Consider the following 27,474-nt stretch of genomic DNA (forward strand, 5'->3'; position numbering starts at 1 on the left):
TTCCAATATTTTTATTGATTTATTTTTTCTTCCGAAATGACTAGGTAAATCAGAGCTTGTTTGTACGTAATTAGGCGAGGAAGAGGGTATTTATAGTAGTAAGGTGAAGTAAATTGCATAATCAGGTTGATCTTTTTTAATTCCTCTTATAAATATACAAAATCAGTGCGAAAATTACTAATTACTTGCTAGGTAATATTAATGTCCACTCATTTAATTATAGTTTGTGGTTTTCTATTAATCAATTCAAGATTAATATATGATTTTGAAATCGATGTTACTTCATAATCCAATTGATCGAAGAAACATAAATACACAAGGCTGCAAAATATAAGCAAGCATATAATTAGTGTATTCTGGTAATTGTTCTTGCTAATTTTGTCACGTAGAGAATCCTTGAAAGGAAGATAGAGATATTTCGGAGATAAAGAAATATAATTTCCTTGACTTGGATAAGTGAAATATAATTAACATTCGGTTGTTTCGTTAAATGATAATCATTGATCAACGTTCTTCTATTATAAGGAGAATCACAGTTCAGGATTTTTTTCATAATTATAGACAGATGTCACCATAAATACACATTATCAAGACTTTCTTTACTTAAAAATTGGAATTCTGACGTGGCATGCATGCATCGCCTACGACGACGTCTCAAATTAATGATAAAGTTCACGGCGGAATTACGGTCGGAAGGAGGCTGCTTTGCAGACTAAAATATATAAAGAAAAGAGATGATACAGCCGATCCTGTATCTCATAGGACCCTAAGCAAAAATTTGAAAATGAGCTCTTATAATTTTATTTTATATTGACGATACAACAATAATTTATTACCATAAATTTTTTTCCAGCTAATTATTTAAAATAGTTTTCAATCAAAAGGGTAGAAAAGATAAGGTACTGAGAATTCAACACTAATTGTATGATCTAAATGACGAAAAGAACTTTTATAAGACGAAGCTCTGTAAATAAGTACCTTATTATTAAGCAAAAATAATTTAATATATATACTCCCAAAAATAGACCCCCAAAAATTTAAAACCCTATGCAGCAGCATGTTGAACATGTGTTCAGGTACAAACCTGAGCGACGACAGATCGAGGGAGGCTGTTCTGTAGACTGAGAGGGGGGAGATCGAGACCCCAAAGGAAGTCGACTCTCCAGCATGAGATGGAGGATGTCCATCGGAGGAGGCCAGGACAAGATGCAGGGATCGATAATTCACCCGTATTATGCAATACTTTTAGGCTATCGACAATTTTACCCCTTCTAAATAGTTAATTGGATTACTGAACACTCTACGATATTTATGTATTGATATTATTTATTTGGTGTAATTAATGTTTCGAATTACGGTCTTTATGAAATTATCGATTAAATATTGTTATAATACCAAATAAAAATAAATTATTTATTATTTTGAATAAATATAATTAATTTTTAATGATGGTCAAATAATATAAAATAAATCTAAATTAAAAATCAATATTAACGACGAATCATAGACAATTTATAAGATTTTTATTGAAAAAAGAATGTTAACAATGAAAAGAATTACGTCGTTGATTAGCAATTCATTTCGCATTGTTAATTAATTTGTTATCATAGCTAGCAATGCCCCTTCTCCGTCGTAAGTCCGGCGTTAGTTTTAACGACACAAAGTTTATGTCGAGCGTGGAATAGTATGATGAAGGACATTGCGATGACAGGAATCGCCTTCATTAAATTAAATAACCACTGGAATTCAATTTCTAACAATGAAAAATTTTGTTGTTAATAATAGCACGTTTTTTAGTGTGATTTTTCTTTAGGATTAAAAGCTAGTATCGTATGATTAAAAATCGTTATGGTATGTATCTACAACACAGATGGGATCCTCTGTCCCAAAATTGTGTGTACAACGTGTACCACTCTTCATTTCTTTGTTTTATAAATTATTTTTTATAAAAATAAAAATTATTATTATATTATAAACTCTAATTAGTACTCCTATTTATTATTGAAAAATTATATACCCCAACATTGAATTAATTAATGAACCCAAGTAATCTATTAATAATTAAAAAAATATATAAAAAAATAATTATAAACCCTAGAAGGATGAGTGAACCCTTGTTAATTATCTTTATATTATATAAAAGCATAATAAATTAAAATTGAATAAAAAATAATTTAAAAATATAAAAAAATAAAGAGTGGTACACGTGGTACACACTATATTTTGGGACAGAGGATCCCATTGATCTACAACAACGGTTTATTTAAGCCGACGGACACAATTTATGATTGTAGTTATTTAGACCTAAGACGATGGTTTAAAATCGTGGAGCCTATTTTTTTTTTTTTGGATAAATTATTAATATACTCCCTCCGTCCACGAAAGAACTTCCTATCTTTCCTTTTTGGAACGTCCACAAAAGAACTTCCTACCTATTTTTGGACTATACCCCACCACTTATAATCCTCTTACTTTTCACTTTTCACAACTCTCAATATTAATTATAGGGCAAAGGTGCAGATTGGTCCCTGAACTCGACCCCCTAGAGCGTTGAGCCCCCCATACTCGGTCAAGGCGCGTTGACCTCCCTGAACTCCCAAGAAAAAGGTGCAACTAAACCCACGAGTTTAACGGTGGTTTAACGCCGTTAAACGATTTTTATTTATTTTTTGGTCATCTTGTCCGGCTGGATTCCTCCAATTTTCCGGCGACATTCATCTATTGAAAGGGGAAATCTTGCCCGCGCCACTTCTTCTCCGACGAGCGCCCCACCCCAACCAAATGCAAGGCGCAACCGGAGCAGATCTGCAGCGGCGGCTCCTCCTTGGCCGTCCGCTGCCGGAAACGCGAGAGAGGGATGAGGTGAGCGGCGGCGCTCCATCCTTGGTCGTCCGCTGTCGGAGATGCGAGAGAGAGAGAGAGAGAGAACATATCTGTTGCCGAAAACACGAGAGAGGGATGAGGGGGAGGCAAGCGGCGGCGGTGGCGCTCCATCCTTAGCCGTCTGGCGCTGTCGGAGATGCGAGAGAGAAAGGGAGGGCAGATTCGTTGCCGAAAATGCGAGAACGGGATGAGGGGGAGGCGAGCGGCGGCGCTCCATCCTTGGTCATCCGCTGTCAGAGATGCAAGAGAGAGAGAGGAAGGACAGATCCGTTGCCGGAAACGCGAGAGAGGGATGAGAGGGAGGCGAGCGGCGGCGGCGGTGCTCTAGCCGGAGAAGATGAAGATGACCAGAATTTTTTTTTAAAAAAAAAACGTTTAACGACGTTAAACCACCGTTAAACTCGTGGGTTTAGTTGCACCTTTTTCTCGGGAGTTCAGGGAGGTCAACGCGCCTTGACCGAGTATGGGGGGCTCAACGCTCTAGGGGGGTCGAGTTCAGGAACCAATCTGCACCTTTGCCCTTAATTATAACACATTTTCACCACTCCCAATATACTCAACTACCTTTTATCCACTCTCAATACACTCAACAATATTTTTTCTTAAAATCCGTGTCACTCCCTCCTAGAAAGTTCTTTTATGGACAGAGGGAGTATTAAATAAAAAAAAATAAAGTTGATAAATTAATAATATTAAATAAAAAAAATTTAAAGATCAGGTCATAGGGGTTTAAAATCGTCGAGGCTATTTTTTTGGATAAATTAACAATATACTATTAAATAAAAAAAAATTAAAATTAATAAATAACAATATTAAATAAAAAAATTAAAAATCAAATTATAGGGGACTTGAACCCAATATCTTTGGGTTTAGATTAATTCTTAACGCTTGCTCAATACACGCACATTAAAAGTGATTTCTTTAGGCACTTTATAACCACAGGATGCACTGCAGCATCAGTTCTTTGACTCCTACGACCACAATTTTAAACATTAATTTGAAACGTGGGAACTTATATGTACTGTTTTAACTTTTTTCTTTTGTCTTCCTTTGTTTTTGCTCGAATAATTAATTAGTTGCGTTGAGCTAATAATTTTCGCCTTCTCTTCAATAATAATAATAATAATAATAATAATAATATAATTAATTGACAACAGTCTCTACATTACTTGTATGAAAAACAAGAAAATAAACATATTAAATATAGATACCTCATGCATGCCGAACTTCAAAATATTAATTTATAAAAACAATATAGAACACAAAACGAGTCATAAAACATGAACCTGAAATGATAGTATTTCATAACCGAAACGAAGCACAACTCATCCGCTATAATAAGGCTAATAAGCTAGTGAGATACTAGCAAACCCAAAATAAAAAAAAATCAGAAAAATCCATGGCAATATCCAAAGTTGCCGTTAGCAGCAGCGGCGGCGGCGGCAATATTATTGATATTGGAAGTGACAACACCGTGGGTAGGCTTGGTCTCGTAGTGATCGAAAACCCCAGCTCTGTTGGCCATAAAAAGCGAGGTGGCGGAGGCGTTGACGAGCTTGGCCGCCTGGTGATTGACATTTTTCTTGAGCTCCTCCATGGCCTCCTTGACCTGCTCCAGCTCCTCCAACCCTAATTTATTTATGGGCGATTCCCACCAATAATGGCTCTGATTTGCCTTCCGCATGCTATCTAAGCTCTCCCCTCTCTTCCTCTCGGCCTCCACCTCGTTGAGGATGTGCCCTAATTGCTGGTTGAGTTCTCTCACGCTGGCGTTTCTCTGAGCTTCCATGAGATGGAAGGGGTCGTTGGCGTTGGGGGCCGGGTTGCGACTTAGGTATCGGTCGATGATGGACTCCACGTTGGGGTGGCCGAAGGAGAAGACCTTCCCGGCGGGGGAGAAGACGATGATGCCGATCTCCACGCCGCAGAGCGTGCACAGCTCGCTCGCTTTCTTGAACAGCCCCGACCGCCGCTTCGAGAAGGTCACTTGGAGGTGGTTCTTCACCTCTATTTTCTGGATTTTTATCTTTTGCCGTCCCATGCTTGGCTTCTTTGCCATGCTAATAGATATATATTTTTCTACTTGGTTTTTTGTTGATGGTATGATGTTTGTTTGTTGCTTTTGTTTGATACAAGAAGAGAGCTTGTGTTCAATTTATAGAGTGTATTGAGGCATGAAAAGCTAGCTAGCTGGCAATTTGTTGCTGGTTTAAGCATAATTTTGCTTGTGATTTGGGAGTTTCAAAATCTTTGCTCATTTATTGTGTGGATTTTTTTCAGGTGAGTTTCTCATGTGATAGTTGTCGATATTGATTGTTTTGATTAATTATCGTTTTGGAGCTCAAGTCAACCTGATATGTAATGTTTCTTGCAATTAATCATGATATTTTAGCATGAATTTTTATTTTTTATTAATTAATTGTGCCTTAGTCAACCCAGTTATTGTTTATTATGCATTGCTTTTGTGATTGAGGAAGAGAATCATGGCAAATTAAGAAACGTTTATTTTAACATTGATACGATTGATTGTGAAGAGTTAAACACGAATTACTTCAATCCTTTTGTAACATAAACTTTCTTTAAAAGCATATAGTAAATGAAAAGGATAAGCTGATCTAGTAGTGAAATTAATGATATGATTCAAAGTTACTTCAACAAAATATATAGTGCAATGTTTTGATTAGTTTTGCTTGTTATTTGGGAGTTTCAAAATCTTTGCTCATTTATTATGTGGATTTTTTCCAGGTGAGTTTGTGTCTTAGTTGTCGCAATTAATATTTTGGAGCTCAAGTGAACTTGATATCTAATGTTTCTTGCAATCATGAGATTTTAGCATGATTTTTTTTAATTTTTATATATTGTGCCCTGGTCAACTTAGTCATTGTTTATTATGCATTGCTTTTGTTTAACATTGATATTGATCGATTATATTCAATCCTTTTTGTAACATAAACTTTCTTTAAAAGCGCATATATACAGTAAATGAAAAGGGGAATTTGATCTAATAGTGAATTGATGATTATGTATAGACGATTCTAAGGTTATTTCAACAAAATAGTGCAATGTTGTGATTAATTTTGCTTGTGATCTGAGAGTTTCAAAATCTTTGCTCATTCATTGTGAATTTTTTTGAGGTGAGTTTGTGTGTTAGTTGAAGTTGATGGGGTCGCGAACAAGGATCCCAAATAGACAATGGTATTGTGACGAAGAAGATGATATGGGTCACGAAGAAATTGAAGTTCAGAGTGAAAAAATTAGGGCTCAATGAGGAAAAGATAAAATTGCGATTTTTGAAGAAAGAGAGATTTGTGAGAATTCAATAGCAGAGGACAAAACGGAAGTTAAAGCGATCTGAGCCGTCCATTCCAACTTTACGATGGGACCATATCTTACCTGTTTTTGTTTAGTAGTAGTACGTAGTTGCTGCCTTCAATTACGCAATTGGTTAAGTTGAGGTTGTGAATCCGTGTCAAGTATTTAGGATTTTATTGTTGATGAAAGAAGAGCAAAAAGCAGTTTCTTAGTCGCCACATAATTAATTTGTTGTAATATTTTCAAGATAGCCTACTAAAAGAGCTTACTCCAACAAAAATTAACAAACAAGGAATATGCTATCATGATGGCACAATGCTCTTTGGGGTTAAAGGTGGGATGATACAGTATATCTTAATTACAAAATTAGTAACTTTGCAATTAGTTCACATCTCAATAATTTTCAACTAAGTAATACTTGTATATCCATATATTATAATAAATTATATTAATATTATAAGTTAGATGTAATTTATTTTAGAAATTGTGGCATACCAAAATAATTAATGTATGAAATCGTATCTCCAATATATATCGGAAATTGCAGTATATATATGACAGTATACCACTTTTTGGTATGTAACAGTATATCGGTGATGCGTATACATACACCCCGATACATTCCTTGTTACAATATATACGTTTATTATTGTATTTATTGATTTTTCTAGTATATATCGTGATATTGGTATAGATCATAGATCAGTATAGCCCGACATCTGAAAAACTCATACTTTCTTATCGAAAATCTTTAATACGGTTTCATACCTTACCAAAAAGTCTGGTATACCTTAAATTTAGTAATTTTCAATATTTTTTTTGCTATAGTATGGACAATATATCAAGTTTTTCGATCGGCTCTAGTTGGGGTAGAATTAAATCACTTCCGCTATTGAGCCAAGACCAATTAATAACAACATCCATCTTACCGATGAGGCCTTGCTCTAGTGGCAAAGCTGAGGCACCCAAATACTCTCCTTTGTGAGAGGTCTTGGGTTCAATCTCGCTTGATGGCGATGTTTTCCCACTTTAGGTGGTGATGCATGTATTGTTGTTGTATTATATTGTTTGATGTTGTGGTCCACATGCAGGGCGCTCTCGCCTACGTGCGGCTCGCCTGTGTGCGATGATGTTTTTCCATTGTTGAGTGGTGTTGAGGTCCCACATGCATACGGATTACATAATTGATTGTATTCAAATGTCTCTTGTAACTTCAAAAAAAATAAAAATAATAACATCCATCTTGACGAACCTGATCTATTGCACAAACTTTGGATAGGATTGAGGAAATATCGTATGACGTCAATTTATGCTTTTGATAAAACATTAATTTTCTCATACATGCATGTCACTAGCTAGCTCCCATAAATATCATGTTTCAATTTCATTTTCTTTGGAATCCATCTTTTGATAACTTATACCTATGCAAATTAAAAACCATTTTGTTGAAGAATTATAAAAATAAAGATATTTAACATGAAAACAACCAAATTAATCAAGTAGTAATTAAATCTCAAAATATAAAAAGATAGGATTGAAAAATATAATCTAGAACATTTGGAACATATTAGTTGCAATAGCGTGAGGATCATTAGGAAGTGTAGAAGAAGACGCGCCATTACTCCACCCATAATAAGCGCCGCCGCCGCCATTAATATTCACGGTAGAATAATCTGCCGGCAGTCCACCATTGGAATAAGGTAAAAGATGACCGAATCCTAGCGACAATTTGGGAAGATCAAAGCCGGGAAAACGACAAGTATCATCTGCTCCAGCACCAACACCACTAGGGTGAGAATTAAACATCTCCTTGTGCAGTTTAGCGTCAAGACTCTTCTTGAATTCCATCACCGACTCCTTCAAGGCGCAGAGCTGCGCGTGATCCAAATCATCCAAGGAGCGCTGCTGGTGGCCGGCTCTCCTGAGCAGGTCGATCTCCTGGGCCCGCCTCCTCTCGGCCCGGAGCAGGGTGTCCAGGCGGGTGAGCTCGATGTTGAGGTCGCGGATGTTGGAGTTGCGGTGAGCCTCCATGATGAGGTGGCTGGGCGGCGGCGGAGGCTCCATTCCGGCGGCCAGCCTGTCGACGAGGGTGTTGACGTTGGGGTGGCCGAAGCAGTAGACCTTGTTGGCCGGGGAGAAGACGACGATGGCGGCCTCGGCGCCGCAGAGGGTGCAGAGCTCGCTGGCCTTCTTGAAGAGGCCGGCGCGGCGCTTGGAGAAGGTCACTTGTAGATTGCTGTGGTTCTCCATCTTCGCCATCTTCACTTTCTGCCGGCCTTTGCTCTTTCTTGGCGCCGCCCCTGCAGCTTGCTTCGATGATGAACTCATCTTTCTAATTAAGATTTGATTTGTTTGTCCGAGTTTCAGGTATCTATTTATGGGAAAGGATTTTCGTGTGGCGGCCTTAATTTGAATATTTGAGTTTTGACAACGTCTGTTTAAGATATTCGTATATCTGTTTTAGGAATGTTGTTAATTGCATGTTTTAATTTAACTTCTTTCATGAATGGGTGTAGACGGATGATACATTGATACGAGACCAAATATAATTTAGGTAGAATGTATGTTCTTTTAGGCTAATTTGGGTAATAACGCTTTCAAATTCTACGACGGTATTGTTTTTTTTATGTATATTACATAGTATATAGGAGTTAAGTTCACCCTACACTAACATGTACTAATTATGCTTTTTCTTTAAGAAAAATCCATGTTTAATATATATGTAATAATATTATTTCAATCAAGATTTGGACTCATATTTACTGTAAAATAATTCTTATTTAACTTCTTTCTTCCTCACATTTAACTCCTTTGATGCCATAACTTGTAGCCACACCCCGGTGGTAAAGATGTGGAGAACTCATGCATTTGCGAATGAAATATTAATAGCAAATAGTATTAAAATAGCCATTCGCTTGCCGTCTCAAGACTCTCAACTTACTTATATGCTCGAAAATTCGAATATTAGTAAAAGTTGTATTAATGCTCAAATATTCGAGTAGGCTATACATAAAACACATGCGCAATAAAGAATAACACTTTTTTTTTTTTAAACTTTAGGGAAGGGGGAGCGGTGGGGTTTGAACCCTGAACCTCACTGTTCGATGACAGGAAATCACATCGCTTGGTGTCTCATTGGGAACATAAAGAATAACACTTTGGATTTGCTTTTGGGCATCGACGCTCGACGGCAGTTAATGGGGTTGAACTACCATTCATAGGAACTTTCCCTCGACATGGCTGGTGCGAATGATGCCACCAAAGTCGACCACAACGTACCGCTGCAACGATAATAATAGTAGATGGCGACGGCGAGTTACACTTTGCTTCGTTGCGCTAGAGGTTGTGGAGGTCGGCAGTATTCTACTGATCACTAAAATACTAGCTAATATTCTCTCCGTTCATGAAAGAACTTTCTAGGAGGGAGTGACACGGGTTTTAAGAAAAAATATTGTTGAGTGTATTGAGAGTGGAGAAAAGGTAGTTGAGTGTATTGGGTGTGGTGAAAATGTGTTATAATTAATATTGAGAGTTGTGAAAAATGAAAAGTAAGAGTAATTCATTCTAGATAAAAGATCACAAAATATAACCATAAACTATCTCCCTTAGATCTCAGGAAAAATATACTAACTCCCAAAAACATAAAAACAATGTCTATCTCCGCTAGGATTCATGAGTAATTATATCATGCATTCCTTAATTGTTTGAACAATTATCATCATTAAATCTCAAACTAAACAAGTGAACATGTAAAATAGTGGCCAACTATCTAACAAGAAATCAAGCATCGATAATCGTAAAATAAAAAATTTAAAGGTAAAATGGTATCAATAAACCAAAAGTATAAATTCAGTTGAACATACAAATCCTAGAACTAGAAAAATAAATTAGCTAGACATAATTAAAAAAGAACAAAATAAAATTAATGAACACATCACAAAATAATTAAATAAATAAAATCTGGAGATGAATCCACGATGAGAAAACTATCCTCAGTTCTTGTAGAAAATAAATATAAACTCTAGAACAATGAAAACTATAAAAGATATAAAATCAACCAATGAATTATGTCTTCAAAAAGGTTTACAGGACGCCCTCCATATAGGCACATACAAAAAAATCCAGTGCAAAATCACGTATTTCTGTTCCAAAAAAAAATCGTGTGCAATTTTTAAAAATCTCCAAAATTTGTGTATTTACATGCTAACTTCCCTTTTATATATGTGTGTGAATAAATGGATATTTTATCCTTTTTCTTATGAAATTGGGTATATCATATGTTTCTTTTTCCAAAGTTCATAAGTTGTTTCGAAATCTTTTTCCTTTTACAGTTTTACTTGATCTTAAATTATGTTGGTACTTCGAAATTCTTGGTAACTTCATGAGTTATGTTTTCAATTTTGTTCAAATATTCACACATCTTATTATCTATCAGTGAAATGTCTATTATGAATACTGGTCACAGTTGTATCTATAAGTTGTTGATTTATTAGCAAAGTTCTAAAAATTTACAAATTAAATCAGGAAGAGGAAAAAGAAAAAAGAAAAAGGAAAAAGTAAAGTTGGACAAAGCTTCTATGATCCAACGGCTCTCACCCTTTTCTACCTGCTCCTACATTCCATTTGAAATTTACACTGCCCGTTCAAAAACTAGCCGTTACAGCCTCTCTTCAAATCGAAATTACTCAGAATCTTCAAATCAAAAACACAATAGTCATCAAATCATATCAAGATCCTCCCATCTCCATTCTCTCAAATTTCCAAATCGCTCGCTGTAAAAACAAAGAAACTAAAATCCCATCATCAATGGCGGCTCATTCCAACAGATCCCCCTCCCCGCTTTCTTCCAGACCCATCAATCCAAATCCCAAAAACCCCGAAATCAATTCAACAATCCGCAGAAGCTTCACTGGTAACAGCAAACCCTCGCTTCTCACCAATCAGAGACGATTCGATCCAATCACACCTGCTAATAGCCCTTCAGGTATTATTCATCTCACACTTTCTTGATTCTTGATTCAAATTTCTTCTGTTTCTTGTTGACTGATTGTGACTGCTGTCGGCAGATTTTGCGAGAAGACGACCGTCTGTGGTTAAAATTTGCGAAGAGAAAGAGAATGATGAGAAAGACTGCGTTTTGAAAGCTTCAAAACTGCATTCGCCGGCGAAGGGTTTCATGGCTCCGACGATCTCCGCAGCCTCAAAGTTCACTCCATCTCCGAGGAAGAAGGTGTTGGTGGAGAGGAACGAGCCTGTTCGGACCTCCATCTCCTTCTCCGATGGGAAAGCCATGTTCTTCTCTTCTAATGTTTCTCAAGATTTGGAGCCCAAAAATGAGGCTTTTTCGGACTCAAATCTTGCTGGCTCCGAAAACAAGAAGCCTGTTGTTGACACTCATCCAGTTTCGAAGCCTTGTAAGAAGGTGACCTTTTCAACTGAATCAGCGATTAATGATCCTGACAGTCGGAAACATGAATCAATTGCACCGCTTGATGCTGATCCTTCTCTCCCACCGTATGATCCTAAAACCAACTACTTGTCTCCAAGGCCTCAGTTTATTCGTTACAAACCGAATCCCAGAGTTGAAATACTCAAAGGAAAGGGGCTGGATTCGGATGAGCTCGAATATAGCCTAATGGCAGAGATATTTTCTGAGGGCTTTTCAGACTCCGACGAGGGTAATGATGAGTCTCAGATGAACAAGGAGGTTACTGCCTCGGAAGATATGGTGATTGGATTGGATGAAGAGATAGAAGCCGCCGATGCTCATGCTTCTGAGCCGCCTTCTTTGTCATTGCCGGTTAGTACAGCTTCTTCACTTGATGAAATCTCGGAGGAGGAGTTTGTTGGGAAGAAGCCGAGGAGCATATCTAGATTGATGTGTTTCTCTGTGGTTCTGGCTTTGTTGGTAGCTTGTGTGTCTGTTTCTGTGACGCTTGCTCCTTCATTTGATGAGCCGTTGTTCATCAAGGACCTGAGCTTGTCCGATTTGAGTGGTAGCTTGTATGAGCAATCAAGAGCTGTTGCTGCTTCTGCAAGATTGCATTTAGGCAGTGTGGCGGCCAGTTCTGCGTCTATTGTGATGAAGCTGGTTGAAGGCGAGAAACGAGCTCCCGTGCAGTTCATGAACCTGACTGATCTGCAAGAGAATGCTTGGAAGGAGGCATATTTTCTGAAACGAGTGGAGGACGTTGAAGAAGAGGAATTGGATACTGAAATGGAAGAGGAGGAAGCCTATGCAGATGAGGAGCTTGATCTTGATGCTGAAATTGACGAGTTTCAGGAGGAAGAAGCTGATTCTGGTGATGATTACTTTGAGATGGAGGAATACGACATCGTAGCTGCCACTGAAGAAACTGTGATTCAAACTGAGATGGATCGATCAGCTGCAATGGAAATTTCTCCTGATTCTGCTCAATTGGAATCTGAATATTCGCATGATATCCAGATTCCGACAGATATGGTTTCAATGCAGATGGATCAACCAGCTGCTGCTGTTCCTCAGAATCAAGAAACTGAAGTGGAGGCTGCTGCAATTGAAGTTGAGATATCACAAGGCGACATCAATGTTGGAGCTTCTGATAATGCTGACACTATCGCATCGGATCAAATTACAGCAAATGTTATCATCGGAGTGGCAATAGCAGGTGTAGTTGGAGTTGCGGCGTTGGCGTACAAGAGAATTTCCAGTTCGTCGGCTAACGTTGTGCAAGTGGAGCCAATTGTGAGCAAACAAAGAGGCACCAAGAAGCCTGAGGCTATCCAACAAGAGAAGGAATGTTCAGAGAGTTGGGAAACGCAGTCGGAGATGAGCAGCAGCTATCAGTATGAGAGGAGTGGTGGTGCAAATGAAGTAGAGAGCTCGGAGAGGAAGGCCAGAAAGTATTATTCCAAAAGGGAGTCGTTGGCTTCTTCCACGGAGTCGCCTTCTTATGGAAGCTTCACCACTTATGAGAGGATTCCCGTCAAGATTAATGTGAGTGTCACAAACATATTTATCTCCATTCATCATCACTTAACTTGTTATGAATGATGTAAAAGTTGAATGGTAATGTGCAGGGGTATGGAGATGAGGAGATGATGACTCCGGTTAGGCGATCGAGCAGAATCAGGAAGCAGGTGACTTCTTCTTCGTAGTGTAGTAGGAGTTGAAGTAGCAGTAGCAGTAGAAGTAGTGTTCTGCAGCACATCTCTGATGTGTGAAACAGACATTCTAGTTTCTATGATTAATGCCTTGTGTTGTGTGAATTTAGATAAAGTCTACTCTTTTTATGTTTACAACATTTCTTTCATCTTATTCATTTACGTGTTTAGTACAATCGTTTGGTGCAACTTTATATTTCTATACTAGTGCATCGCAACTTGTTAGTAGATGTCACATGAGCATTGGTTTTACATAATGGTTAGAATATAAATTGGGTTAATTGCATATAATATCACGAACTTTGCTCGAAATTAATTTTCCCCACGATCTTTTAAAATTTCATTTTTTGTTTGATATTTATTTAATTTCCCCATGATTTTTTCCCCTCAAAGCGGAATCGACGTGGCGCTGATGTGGCTCGCCAGCACACGCCATTCCGTTAAATTGAAATGTTGCATTCGATTGGGTTGATTACATAATTTCATATAATATCAAATTTTGCCCGAAATCCATTTTCCCCACAATCAGCGAGCAAACGTGCCACTGGTTTGAAATCGGTGACACGAAGCAATCGGCTAGCAATCTGGAGAGGAACCTTTCAGCGAGCAATCGCGACACTGGTTTGAAATTGGCAAGCAATCTGGAGAGGAACCCTTCGACAGAGGTGGTGGGAAGGAAATGAAACGTTTTTTTTTTCTAGCGCCAAAAGCAATTGATTTCCTTTTGCCTAAAAAAATGAGAAATTAAAAGAACTTAAGGTTTTTTTTTTGCATTATTATTTAGTATTATATGTGTAATTCAAAATTTATACTCCCTCCGTCCACGAAAGAACTTTCTATCTTTCCTTTTTGGGACGTCCACAAAAGAACTTCCTACCTATTTTTGGACTATACCTCACCACTTATAATTCTCTTATTTTTCACTTTTCACAACTCTCAATATTAATTTAATTATAATACATTTTCACCACTCTCAATACACTCAATAATATTTTTTCTTAAAACCCGTGACACTCCCTCCTAGGAAGTTCTTTCATGGACGGAGGGAGTATATATTTCACGTCAGTGTTATGTGTAAAATTAAATCAACGCCATTGCTATGTCATTTTTTCGGTCATCGGAAAAAAAATAGTGGGAAAATTGAACAAATGTCAAAGTATTTGATAAAAAATAATTTTTTTAAAGATTGCGGGGAAAATGAATTTCGGGCAAAGTTCGTAATATTATATGCAATTAACCCTTAATTAAACTTAATCAATGATTGTGAAAATAATTAATAGTTAATAATTTTGTTTTTGATATGTTTGTATATTCAACGTCACTTGTACTTTCACAAATTCTCATGCGCGGATGATCATATTAGAATAGAAACCTCCTCTTTTAATTTTGGTAGTTCATGATAAAAATACCATTTTTTGTAACTCAACTCAAGAGTGATATTTTTTGAAAACATTTCAACTATTATATTACTCTAACTAGTACGTTCAGTCGTGCGATGCACGACAAATATTGAAATTAAACAACATGCCTAAATAAATAAATATAAGGATTAATAGCTGAAAAATATACGAAGTTTCACCAAATTTATATTTTGCACATGATCTTTAAAATTAGCTCCACAATACACGAGCTATTGATTTAATTGCAATTTGCACAAGCATTGATCATAATCTAAATCCTAGTTGACGTGGCTCTCGAAATTTGCAAACGTGGACGCATCGGCGTTCAAGTAATACGACGTCGTTTTGTAGTTATATTCTAACACTTAAACGAGGGGCGGTGGAATCGTGCTTGAGGTAAAAAGAGGGGCGGTGGAATCGTGTTTGAGGTAAAAAGGCACGAGCCCTAGTTTTCTCCTCTCTGTTTCCAATCTACCGCTGCCGAGACACCTTTTTCCCGTCTGGAGCTCGTCCGCCGCGCCGTCACGCCATTGACCCCGGGCCCTGTGAGTCGTCGCCGCTCTGCTTTTCATCTCGGCGTGCAGTAGGTCCATGGGTCACCCTCAAACAAAAGCTCCGGCGCGAACTCCTCATTCCCTCTCTATTTTTGCTGAACTCCGACGAGCAGCGGGGTTCTGCCGCCGTTGTTCTTCCTTGGCCCATTGCGCCCCAGATCCGTCGCCCATAACCAGTAGAGTTACGAATTCATTCCTCTCAATCCTAGATCCTAGATGTTGTGGTGGCTGGCAGCTTTTGGTAATTAAGTTTTAAGTTGAATTTTGTTGTTGCGTGGTGTTTGTGTGTCGAAGAAGGTTAGAGGCGATTGTGGCTCTACCACTGTTTTGCCTGAATTCAGAGAAGAGGGCTTGGGGCTAGAGTCAGCGATGGCGGCACTTGGTTGCCGTGGCCGAGAATTAGGGGAAAAAGGTGGTAGCGGGGCTAGGGTTTCAGGCGATGAGAGAGATTGGGGGCGGAGGTCGTGGCTTGTTCCTGCCGTTGCCAAGGGAGGAAGCGGCGATGCGGTCTCCGGATTTTTAGAAGCGGTGACGTCATTTTATTCCATCTCATTCATTCTATCTCCTACATGCCACTGTGTTAAAAATGTCATGTGCCACGTAATTTTAAAAATAGTCCACATCATTGTGAGTCAACGTCAATTTTAATTGGATTTCTCACCGTGTGCAAATTGTAATTAAATCAGTAGTTCGTATATTATGGATCTAATTTTAAAGGTCACGTGCAAAATGTAAATTTGGTGAAACTTCGTGTATTTTTTGGCTATTAACCCTAAATATAATTAAAATATAAAATATAAATAAATAAATACGCAAACATAAATAAAAAATTGTAAAAAATAATAGAGAGAAGAAAAAAATATTTTAAATTTTTATTCTTTCATAACTAATTTGTTTCAAATTCATTTTTGATGATTTTTTTTTATCATACTATTAAAGATCTTATCACGAGCTTAAATTTAAGATTCATATTGATTTTTCTTATTAATCAAATTTGACGATTTTCATAAAAGAATTAAAAAGAGAGAGATGAGAGAAAAAATTAGTAGGAATAAAGAGAGAAAAACAGTGAAAAAATTGACGGGAGAAGAGAGAGAAACAAAGATAGGGAAGAAAATGGAGAGAAAAAAACTCCTCTTTTATATATTACTATATATATTCGTTGTATCTATTCAAATTGAAGTATTTAGATTATTGTTAACTACTCCATCTGTCTCACAAATCTTGATACATTTGGTTTCGACACGGGATTTAAGAAATTGTAGATTAGTGTTTTAAGTGTGTAGGTAATAAAGTATAAAAGTGATAAAGTAGGACATAGAATGTAATAAAATTGATAAAGTAGGAGAAAGAAGGTAATAATTATTACCTTATTTGGAAATGTGTCAAGCTTCGTGGAATGGCCCAAAAATGAATACGTGTCGAGATTCGTGGGACGGAGGAAGTAGTATTTTATATTTAGTAGCAATTATTTAAATAACTAAAATTACTACTCCCTCCGTCCCGCTATTCAAGTCCCGTTTCTTTTCGGCACGGGTATTAAGGAGAAGCAAGTTAAGTGAATAAGGAGTGTGGTGTTTGTGATTAAGGGATTATTAATTATTTCTATTTTACAAAGACTTTATACTTGTTACAATTTCGATTCAATAATCTGAATAGCTTTAGATTCGCATTCAATGACTGAGCAAAAACAAAATCAAATAAACTGAGAAATTAGAGATTCGTAGAACAAAATTAAGAAGATCGCAACAAAATCGAAATTCCAAAATCAACAAATTCCTGAACCAAAAATCGACAAATTCAAGAACCAAAAATTCCAATAAATTTCAAAACCAAAATTCGACAAAAATCACAAATTCCAGAATTAACAAATTCTAGAACCAAAAATCAAAATTCATGAACTAAATTCACGGATCTGTAAACGCGTGGGTTGCGGCGGTGGATCTGTAAACAACGATCCGGCGACGCGGCGTGGCGGGGAGGCGGCTGCTGGCGGCGCGGCATGAGAGGAGGTTGTTGGCGGCGCCTCTCTGTAAACGGCGAGTGGGCGGCGCGACGAGAGGCGGAAGACGAAGAAAGGGGGAGATCAGACACCAATGGGTTAGGGAAGGGAGAGATCGAGATGGGGGTTGCGGCGGTGGATCTGTAAACAGCGATCCGGCGACGCGGTGTGACGGGGAGGTGGCTGCTGGCGGCGCGGCGTGAGAGGAGGTTGTTGGCGGCGCCTCTCTGTAAACGGCGAGTGGGCGGCGCGACGAGAGGCGGAAGACGAAGAGAGGGGGAAATCAGACACCAATGGGTCAGGGAAGGGAGAGATCGACATGGGGGTGAGAGGTGAGGGGCAAGATGCTGGTCGCGGTAGCGGCGGCAGTTTCAGAGTGAGGGAGCGTGAGTTGAGAGAGAAAGGAAGAAAAAGAAGAAAGAGAAGATGGGTTGGGGGAGTGAAGTCCGAAATTAATTAGTGTTAAGTGAGACAATTAGTGAGTTAATTTATTTTAAGACACCCCTTATTATTTCCTAAAAAGGAAACGAGACATTATCGGTGGGACAACCCAAAAAGGAATACGAGACTTGAATAGCGGGACGGAGGGAGTATTATTTATACTAATATTTTGACTTAATTAAAATTTTGATAAATTTTAAAATGTAAAAGGTTGTTAATGAGCCAAGTTCACCACGTTGTTGATCCGACTCTCCATGATGATGTTAAGAAATAAATATTTTTTTTCTCTCAAAATATATTATAAAAATTGTTTTTAACATTGGATCATTAAGATCTATAGTTGATTCATCACTTTGTTGGATGAATTCATGGTCCTAAGTTCGAATCTCATAAATAATGAAAACAAATTTATCCCATAAATAACGAAAATTTTAATTTTTGCAATTCAATAATTTATACAATTGGATGAATTCATGGTGCTAAGTTCGAATCTCATAAATAAAAAATAATTTATTTTTCACAATTCAACCATTTATCCAATGATTTTATACGTGTTCTGCATAGAATTTATACATTTACATACGATTTCTCTAAGATTAGATTTAAAATAAGCTAGAATTCATATATTTACATACGATTTATCTAAGATTAAATTTCAAATAAGCCACTCGCACGTAGGCGGGACCTCTACACCACACAAATTTGAGAAAATAATCGTACGCAGGTAGGACCACTACCCACACAAAGGTAGGTAAACAACACCGCACGCAGGCGAGATTGAACCCAAGACCTCTCACAAAAGAGTCTTTTCACTGACTTCGAGATTTGGGCTTCTGCAGTGTCAGGCTTTGCCTTCTTTTCATGATTCTTACCTTTTCTTGAAAGTTGAATAGAGAGTTCTGTCTTTTCTTGACTAGCCATTGCATCTGCCATATCGGTACCCTCGATTTTCGCCGACTCAGCCTTTCGCCATTGCTGAATGGCAGCTTTCATGGCACCACAGATTTGCGACAGTTGGCTCTCAATATCTTCCTCCCGCCCTTCGAAGTCCAGTGCCGAAGCACGAATCACCATTCGCCCGTGGCCGTTAATAAACTCGAATCATAGAGAGAATCCGTCAATGCCATTGGGGCTAACCATAATGATTTTTCTCAGAGAAAAATTGAAAACCGAATGTAAACGTGTAAGACGAAGAGTTTAGCTCTTTTAAAATGATGCTTGATTTAAAAAAAATACTAATTTTGAAAAAATGTTGAAAATGGGCCTCTTTTGGGCCATATTTTGTGGGCTCAAGTTTAAAAAATGGGCCTCTTTTGGGCCCAATTTTACTCACTGTTGCCTTCTACGTCACGCACGGTGTTTGCGCGCATCAACTCAAAAGGGCGGGGACTCTCTGTTTGCGCGCCTTTTCAGCTCTGAAGCTTCCTTCTTCCTTGAGAGCTGGGTAACCAAAATTCCAGTCGCATTCCTCCAGCATCTCAAGGCGGGGGCAAGATTCGAACCTGCAATCTTCAGGTGATGAGCCTGATGAGTTGACCAATTCCTCCATCGAATCAGATTTGTCATAAAATGGAGATTCTTTCCTTTGCTTCCATATCAGAGAGGGGGCCCTTCGGAAGTCGTGATCCGTGAAAAACCGATAGATCTCGATTAGGAAAGAAGTGAAGATGTCGACTCATTTTTTCGCTCTAAGAGTAGTGAAGTTGAATTCGAGTGAAAAATAGAATTAAAATAGTAAAAAAAATTATATTTTTTAAAATATTATGTTTAGATTATAAAATTCTATAAATTATTTATATTATTTTATAAAATAGAATAACGATAATAACATTAAATGAAGATGAAACCATCTTTTAGGTGGAGGCTAATAAAATAAATGACGAGGATCTTGACAAAAACTTTTTACCTAATGATTGTTATTATATATTTAAAATTTTCATCAAAATATCTAGATATTTTTCTTTCAAATTTTCTATTAGTCTTGAAAGAGATTTTGGAACTTTTAATTATTTTTTACTGATTTGCATTTAACAACATATATTTTTGAGGCATTAATTGACTTTAAATCCACAAACTATTAGTGAATTTTGGTATTTTTTCAACTATATAAAGTTGTAATACAAATACATAAACTTTAGCCCATTTTGAAATTTGCCCCGAATTTTAATTTCGTTCAAATTAAAAAAATATATAACATAATTAAAGATGATATAATATATACACATCGTATTAAAATAACTTACACAAAATCTCCTGTACACTCGGGTGTATGGTACACCTAGGGTATTAATGTAATTTTGATAACACTAAATGATCATTTAGTTTTAGTGTCATTTCAATATAGTGTTAGTGTCATTTCGAGATAGTGTTATTTATATAACATGAAAATGTCATTTGTAAAACAAAATAATGTTAATGTCATTCCAAGATACTGTTAGTGTTAGTGTCATTTAATATTAGTGTTAGTATTAGTGTCATTTACATTACAGTACACCCGAATGTACAGAAGACCACCTCAATAACTTAGAGCAAACAAGCGAAACGTGCCGAAATAACACAAGTTTCCTCGAAATAAATAAATAATCGATAATTATTGTTTCATGACTTCATCAACAAATATGACTACTATTTTCTTTTCTTTTTTTGGAGTGGAAAGAACATATGACTACTACTCCATTTTTTATTTTTTATATAAATATTTAAATCAAGATAAAAAAAATTACTAATCAATTCATAAATTAGGCTTCCCACAAGCTTTAATGTCAAGGATTTAATCAACTGATACATAAATTAGTTTTTCCACATTAACAAAACTAAGTAGTTTTGTTAAAAATAGAAATCAATTAAAATACTAGGATTTCAGTTTACACAGTAGTCGAATAAGTTTTACTAATTTAGTTACTCTTTTTACACATTAGCTCGTAATCCAACACAATTTGTCCAAGAAAAGTAAATAAAACACCGGAGTGTAGCATAATGTATATATTATTTACAAATTACTTAAGCGATCTGTACAATATTTACACACATATATACATAAATACAACAGCAACTGGAAATTGGAGCGGGTTCTACTTATCCATGAAAGCTAAATTATTTACAAAGAAGTTGACTCTACTAAATAGTTGGCATTTACAACTCGAAACATTTGGTTCATAATGTCACTTGTTTCCTGGATACACTTGAGATCTTCACACCTTACCAGAAAGGACACCACCTGAAGAAGTATGAAAAGATTTTTTCGGATACCAATATAGCAAGAAAAACTAAAAAACTAAAATAAAAAATTAGTAATAAAAAGAGATTCGTCAGCTTAGAGAAAATTGTTACTGCCAACAAAAGGCGATTCATTAGGAGAACTTAAACATCAAAATTCTAAAAGGCGAAACATACCCCACATAGTTTTGGCACAAATTCTCGTGCGACATTGCTTGAAGAATAAGCTTTTGGACTTGTAATTTGACAGATAATCCGTGGTCAGCCTCATGAGTGTCACCAGAAATCAAGGTACTATGCTCTAGGGAATGTTGGATGGAGCTCGACGGTATGGAAGAGAAATCCCTTCCAGTAAGTTTGTTGCTCATCCTTGCCATCACAACTACCGCTCTTTCATTCAGAACCTCATTAGCATCACCCAATTGATTTACAGCCTATAAAGCAATTTGGTTTAACATCATGAGCATTGCTAACAAGCAAGAATAATTAAGACTATTAACACATACCTGAAGGAGCTCCCTCTCACGAACACCCCTCTGTGGTTGAAGCATCTCTCTATTGGAGACAGATTCTTCTCCGTTGACAGCGGGTTGGGCATGTGTACTTGTGAGGGTAGACATTTGAGGGACTTCATTGAAGTTGAAAAGACGCCAGTTTATAAGGGGATCATGCACAAATGCCTGGAAACCAACCAGATAGTATTATATTTCGGAGGATAAATGGATTTTTGAAACTACATCTTAGGGACTTGGGATGAAATTGAAACAATGCCAACTATAAGCAGATCATATAAAAATGCTCAAAGCCAACTATAAGGTTACTAGCAGGGAAACATAGCTGACATAAACAGATTAAAAAAATACTCCCTCCGTCCATGAAAGAACTTCCTAGGAGGGAGTGGCACGGGTTTTCAGAAAAAATATTGTTAAGTGTATTGAGAGTGGATAAAAGGTAGTTGAGTGTATTGAGAGTGGTGAAAATGTGTTATAATTAATATTGAGAGTTGTGAAAAGTGAAAAAAGTAAGAGGATTATAAATGGTGGGGTATAGTCCAAAAATAGGTAGGAAGTTCTTTTGTGGACGTCCCAAAAAGGAAAGATAGGAAGTTCTTTTGTGGACGGAGGGAGTATGTTTTAATTAGTAAACCCTACAAGATTTCCTAGTTACAGTTGAGATGGGAGTGTTGCATATCCGAATTAAATTCTAGAGTAGCTAACTGGTTCACGAATTGGAGAATGCCCTATTTCAATTTATGTACTAGTTCAGTAGTCCTAGAACGAAAGCAGTGCGCCATCTTTATTTGTAAAACAAATGGGAGAGAAAGAGAAGGCACCAAAATAAACCATATACTACAACTTCAACGGCCTACATAATCCAACTAAACCATGAGTCCATAGAGCAACCAATCAAACACATCAAACCAGCGCAAGGAAAATCTTCACTTTCTTCAATCGTAAATCTCCATAATTCCTTAAGTGTTTAACGAATTAATATACAAGAAGAGTTTATTCAAGGGATCAATTAGTATATGGTAATGGTGAAAACTCCATAAAGCAGAAGAGAAATATATTGCAGTAGTAGACAGCAGAACATAAAACCCAAATGACAAGAGATGAACAACAAAAAGAAAGAACATATAGCATGTCCCAGATTATGATAGAATAAGAACCAAGGTAACCCTAGAGCAAGGCAAAAGAATTCAAAATAAATAAAACAGTCCGGAAAATAAAAGAAACAAGGTTAACATCACAATTAGGAATCGCTTGACCACCGGAAAACAAATAAATTTAACAGCAACCAAGAAATTTACAATAGGCATCATGGAACAGTGAGTTTTTACCTCCATCATTGCCATAACACTATCTTTGTTAGTCCGCAAAACCTGCATGACATTTTCACAAGTGGAGCGGAAATTTCCTTCAATACCACTGACCTCCATTGCTTTAACAAGCATTCTAGTGAGCCGAAAAGGAACCTATACCAGCAAATATGTCTTATTTAAGACAAATGCGCGAACAAACAATAGAAAGAACAAAAAGTAATGAAATAGATTTCCAACCTTTTCTGGGAATTTTTCTCGGTTCATTGAAGCTTCAAAGCAATCCCCAAAGTCGATGTGCAGTATCTTACCACTGCCAACAATATCTTTTCTAAATAAACTAAGAAAATCAAACAAGTGACAATCATAGATTTGTTATATCTTTTGTACCTGAATCGATGTAGCATGAGGTTGCTTGGATGCCGATCGCCCAAGCCGAGCAAGTAACCAACCTGGAAAAGGTAAGAGTAATATTTAAAGCTTGAAAATGTGCAACAGGCTCGAGAACTTACGCAAAATGAAAATTCAATAAGCTTAGGAAGGAGGCTTTCTGTATTCTGTGAAACAATAAATATGCAAAATTCACATACACACACACACACACCCCACATAACAGGAGAAAACTATGCATCAGTATAACACCACATATTCCGAAATAATCCAGAAACCTTTACAGCTAAGCTTCTATTAGGCAATCGGACAATTTAGAAAGGGCATAAAAAACATTACCATACTCATGACAGCTAAGCTTCTTGTATAGTTGGTCCTCCTGTCCAACCAGACTTCTGAAGTGCGACTCTTTAGCCAGAGCACCTGCCATTTTGAGAAGCAAATATAGTCATATAGGAAAGAAACAAAAATAAGTCTATCTATGAACAATCCATACCCTAGAAAGGTCATTGCCTTCTGTATTCTGCAGTGCATAGTCAAACACCTCAACCTTTGCTATGAGAGGTAAATGATCGTAATCTGGAGCAAAACTAAGCATCAACTTATGCTCCTGGTTCAAAGTGATCTACAAAACCAGAAATAATCGCCGTAACTACAAGGAAAATCCCCAGCACCATATAAATAAGAAATTTGTCAAGGTGCGCCAGAGGAGAAATAGGTCAAACCTTTCTAGCATCTCTGTACTCCCGAATGAGATGGTGCAAGGTATCACAATTTGGCACCCATCCTATGAGGCCACTGTTTGGGGATAGTGGAATGACTGAATATCTTTGGATAGAGAGATCCTTCTCAGCAGTTTTTCTAGAATTGCCCAGCAGAGTATTTACTAAACCAAACAGCTGATGGAGAAATCCCACAATGTTAGTTGTTTAAAGTGGAAAAGACAATGGATTACTCTGGTAAAAAATACAAAAATTATAGTATGGCACTTTTATATCAGAAAAAGAACCACTCGTCAAGTGAAACAAAGTGTATCAACAAGACCTGCATGACACGCTCGTCTTGGCGTAAATCTTCATGCCCCTTCAACAAGAAAGCATGTTCTTCCCCATCACTTCCATGGATTGTCAACTTTCGAGGTCGTTGTTTGGACGTGATGACAACAAGCTGGGGTGCAAATGATGCAATTGTCACCACAGGTGAATCTGGGAATAAAATTGTGAAGCCATTAGCATATAGTAATCAGTAGTACATATATCTATGTGGGGTGTGTTGTGTGTGCATTTGGGCGGGCGGGGGGGGGGGGGGGGGGGGGGCAATAGATCTTGACAAGCAATCCAGCTATACCAGCTTTATAGGTTCCAGGCACAGCTAGTTTCAGATCACGACACTCCAACAGCTCTGGAGAGACTGACTAAATTAGCCAAAAAAGAAATGAAATCAGTTAGCAACATGTTCAAACTACAAAACACTAAACATCAGTTAGCAATTTCATCTTGCCTGCAAGTCCAGAGTGGTCAGAGTTTGAAGCTGCTTATCTATACGCCGAAACACATGGTAATACAGATCCCAAGCCTGGGAGATACAAAAATTCATTAGGCGTGTCTGTCACAGCCCAAAATCAAATCACATGATTAAATTTATTTATGTGTGTATTTCTTGAATTTAATTTCATCAAATTTTATTTGAATGAACTTTTGTTGCTGAGTGATGTATAGTCCAAGTCACGCCATAGACGTAAGCATATCCATGCACGCATGAGAAAATAAATTGTGTTAAAAACATTATGCTTCTAAATGTAAGTTCAACTCAGTGGGGTTCTTGTTCCAGCCATTATGCTTCTTCATCAGAATGCGAGGCCACAACGAGAAGGGTTAAAAGAGAAAAGGGATGATCAGGTGAGGCATCATAAATAAACAGAAATAGAAGCCACTTCCTGTAGCAAGCATGTGAGTACCCTAAAGAAACAACCAGAAAACATTTTTTAAAGCTGCGCAGCATTTGTATTATCCGTTAGCTTAAAGGCGGAATTTATATACTAAGCCTAATCAAGTTTGATGGGACAGTCTTTCACAGGATTACATAGTACTTTAACTGAAAGGATCAGTCTCGGGTCTTACTGATACACTGCGTATTTTGTTCTATGTTTAACGTTGAGCTGCTGAAATTATTTATATTTTATTTAGTTATATTTTATGAGCTAGTTATTTTATTTTTAAGTCTGTTGAGCTTTTAGATTATTGGCCTTAGCATGGGCGAAAGTTGGTATTATTTATATGCTTTATTTGAGATTAGTAGGGATAAGATTTTCATTGTTCGAGATAGCAGATTTTCTGCTGGGCAGGAAGAAATCTTCTGTGAAGAGATTGTTATATTATTAACCCTTCACACGATTTTGCTTTTTTGGTTGGAAAAAATTATTACAAATAAATAGCATCAAGGCAAGTGGGGATGAAAAATCCAGTATCACCAGGTAGTAACAAAGTCGCACATCATTCCAATAAAGGTGGAAGCCTGATTATATTCTTTTATAAATCATACCTGAGTTAAGTCTGCATCATTTCCAGTTCTTCTGTATCGCATGCAGCATTCATAGGCCTCCAGAAGTTCATGCTGGTATGCCTGAAGAGCAAGTTAATTCTCAATCAACAAAAACAATAATGAAACTGGATGATTGAACAAATAAAATGAGGTCAATTTTCTTTCATTCAATTAGTTTCAAGAGAAGACAACCATCTTATTACATGTTTTTGGAACTTTAAAAATAAATGCTCATAATATTAGAGACAAGCTGCACTGTTAAAAGGGGCACTACCTGAATGAAGGCTTTCTCTTTTATAGTGGAATTGTTCCTCGCTGCACCTTCCTCGAGCATTTTGTGCAATGGCTCTAAGACATTCAACATTCCTTCAATGTTATGTTCACCAAAGTATAAGCGGCTTGCCTCTTCCAAAGCCTCATGCCACATCTCATGCCAAAGTATTGCAACTCGGATCAACTCCGTGGACACAAGTTGGGCCTTTTAAATTCAAGAAGCAATGTTATAAAAAGGAGGAAAGCAGACATGAGAGAATTGTCATTACAACATTCCTATTTTACCTCATCCACTAGTATACCACTATGTTGTCGAACTTTATCAACCACCTCTTGCGCTGCCTCTTTCCTTAAATTGCTAATGGATTTGCATGCCACGAGAAGAGGGTACATAAGAGCCTGCGTAATAGAACTAAATTAGATATTAAAACAATAAAGATATTATCATTGATAGAAAGAATTGAGAAAATGATAATAAAACTGTATTAACTTGGTGATCTGACTCCTAGTTCTGATGTTTTAAAAATTGGTCAAACTTCCTACCTTACTAGCATTAGATACAAACAAATACTACATTTTTAGTTCTAGAATCTGGTTAGAGGGAGTTCAGCTAATTCCTAGATTCTTGGTTTGATAGCAAATGGTGGAGGTGATCCTTATAAGGCATTTGAGAACTATCCATAACATGCTCATGTCAGGACAAGTTGCATTTTTGTCTCGACGTCAGATAATGAATCTCTAGGGCATTTGACCAAGCACTGCGATTGTTTTGTTTTATACACACTTTGTTTGAAAACACCAAACCCTCCAGGAAAAGTAGTGATCCTCATAAATAAACAATTTTTCCTTTCCTAAGGGAAAACTACCATTTGAGAAATAACAATGTTTAAATATATAAATTATTGACACCAATCATTCGCAAAGCAACATAGCTAAAAAGCATAACATCTTTCTAGAGAAGACTGAACAAAATTGCACCAAATCTAGAACTTGTGCTGTTTGAACAATTTTGCACCAAATCTAAAACTTGTGCCGCATGAACAAATTATCCTAAGAAATATTAAGAGAATAAAGAAAAACATAGTCACTATGACCAAAATTAAATATTGATGCTATTTTCTATTTCTAAACATGATTATACAAGTCATTTTCAAAACAAACCTGTGGATGACTCTGGCCAATTCGCACTAATAGGGACTGTATCAGTTCCCTTACTGCATGATTATTGGAATGTATCCTGGCAATTATCTGAGGCAAAACAACCAACCATGTGTTTATATTAACAAGGGAAAACCCTTTCTGCAATGCCATCTGAACTTCAGTTGTAGATCCATGGTTGAACCATAGAGTCAGGAGACGAAGGATATCCTGAAATTCCAGGATCACAACAATAAGCAAGAGCATTTTGAAGACATGTAGCAATTTAACAAAAAGGTAATATCAGAATCATACAGCAGAGAACGTCAAGGAAACAGACTCAGCATCTGACTGATGACAATA

General features: G+C 37.1%; 4 protein-coding genes across 6 annotated transcripts in view; 1 reads left to right on the forward strand and 3 right to left on the reverse strand.

The window, feature by feature from the left end:
• Positions 1-4,270: 4,270 nt before the first annotated feature.
• LOC131011891 (agamous-like MADS-box protein AGL61) lies at positions 4,271-5,099 on the reverse strand. Its single transcript, XM_057939790.1, has one exon. The coding sequence runs from the start codon at positions 4,940-4,942 to the stop codon at positions 4,271-4,273; it is 672 nt and encodes a 223-aa protein (XP_057795773.1). The 5' UTR covers positions 4,943-5,099.
• A 2,644-nt stretch (positions 5,100-7,743) lies between these two features.
• Positions 7,744-8,604, reverse strand: LOC131005232 (agamous-like MADS-box protein AGL62). Its single transcript, XM_057932075.1, has one exon. The coding sequence runs from the start codon at positions 8,521-8,523 to the stop codon at positions 7,744-7,746; it is 780 nt and encodes a 259-aa protein (XP_057788058.1). The 5' UTR covers positions 8,524-8,604.
• Positions 8,605-10,860: 2,256 nt separating this feature from the next.
• On the forward strand, positions 10,861-13,514 carry LOC131005233 (uncharacterized). The gene is made up of 3 exons (XM_057932076.1): positions 10,861-11,179; positions 11,262-13,171; positions 13,255-13,514. Exons 1-3 carry the CDS (start codon positions 11,002-11,004, stop codon positions 13,330-13,332), a joined length of 2,166 nt encoding a protein of 721 aa, XP_057788059.1. The 5' UTR covers positions 10,861-11,001; the 3' UTR covers positions 13,333-13,514.
• Positions 13,515-20,702: 7,188 nt separating this feature from the next.
• LOC131005234 (serine/threonine-protein kinase TOR) overlaps positions 20,703-27,474 on the reverse strand; it is a 34,183-nt gene continuing 27,411 nt past the window's right edge. For 2 of the 3 annotated variants that reach the window (XM_057932078.1, XM_057932077.1), the window contains 16 exons: positions 27,136-27,342; positions 26,260-26,373; positions 25,976-26,179; positions 25,702-25,782; positions 24,661-24,735; positions 24,508-24,574; positions 24,205-24,365; positions 23,886-24,059; positions 23,657-23,785; positions 23,500-23,583; positions 23,161-23,222; positions 23,011-23,083; positions 22,792-22,926; positions 21,458-21,631; positions 21,129-21,385; positions 20,703-20,952 (listed from right to left, as the gene is read on the reverse strand). In XM_057932078.1, the coding sequence (XP_057788061.1) occupies positions 20,934-20,952; positions 21,129-21,385; positions 21,458-21,631; positions 22,792-22,926; positions 23,011-23,083; positions 23,161-23,222; positions 23,500-23,583; positions 23,657-23,785; positions 23,886-24,059; positions 24,205-24,365; positions 24,508-24,574; positions 24,661-24,735; positions 25,702-25,782; positions 25,976-26,179; positions 26,260-26,373; positions 27,136-27,342 (2,016 nt within the window). In that variant the 3' untranslated portion in view covers positions 20,703-20,933. Of the gene's footprint in view, positions 20,953-21,128; positions 21,386-21,457; positions 21,632-22,791; positions 22,927-23,010; positions 23,084-23,160; positions 23,223-23,499; positions 23,584-23,656; positions 23,786-23,885; positions 24,060-24,204; positions 24,366-24,507; positions 24,575-24,660; positions 24,736-25,701; positions 25,783-25,975; positions 26,180-26,259; positions 26,374-27,135; positions 27,343-27,474 lie in introns of those variants that run through there. The other variant, XM_057932079.1, reaches the window with a different exon arrangement.

This window comes from Salvia miltiorrhiza, chromosome 1, assembly GCF_028751815.1.
Source record: "Salvia miltiorrhiza cultivar Shanhuang (shh) chromosome 1, IMPLAD_Smil_shh, whole genome shotgun sequence".
In the NCBI taxonomy this organism is placed as follows: domain Eukaryota; kingdom Viridiplantae; phylum Streptophyta; class Magnoliopsida; order Lamiales; family Lamiaceae; genus Salvia; species Salvia miltiorrhiza.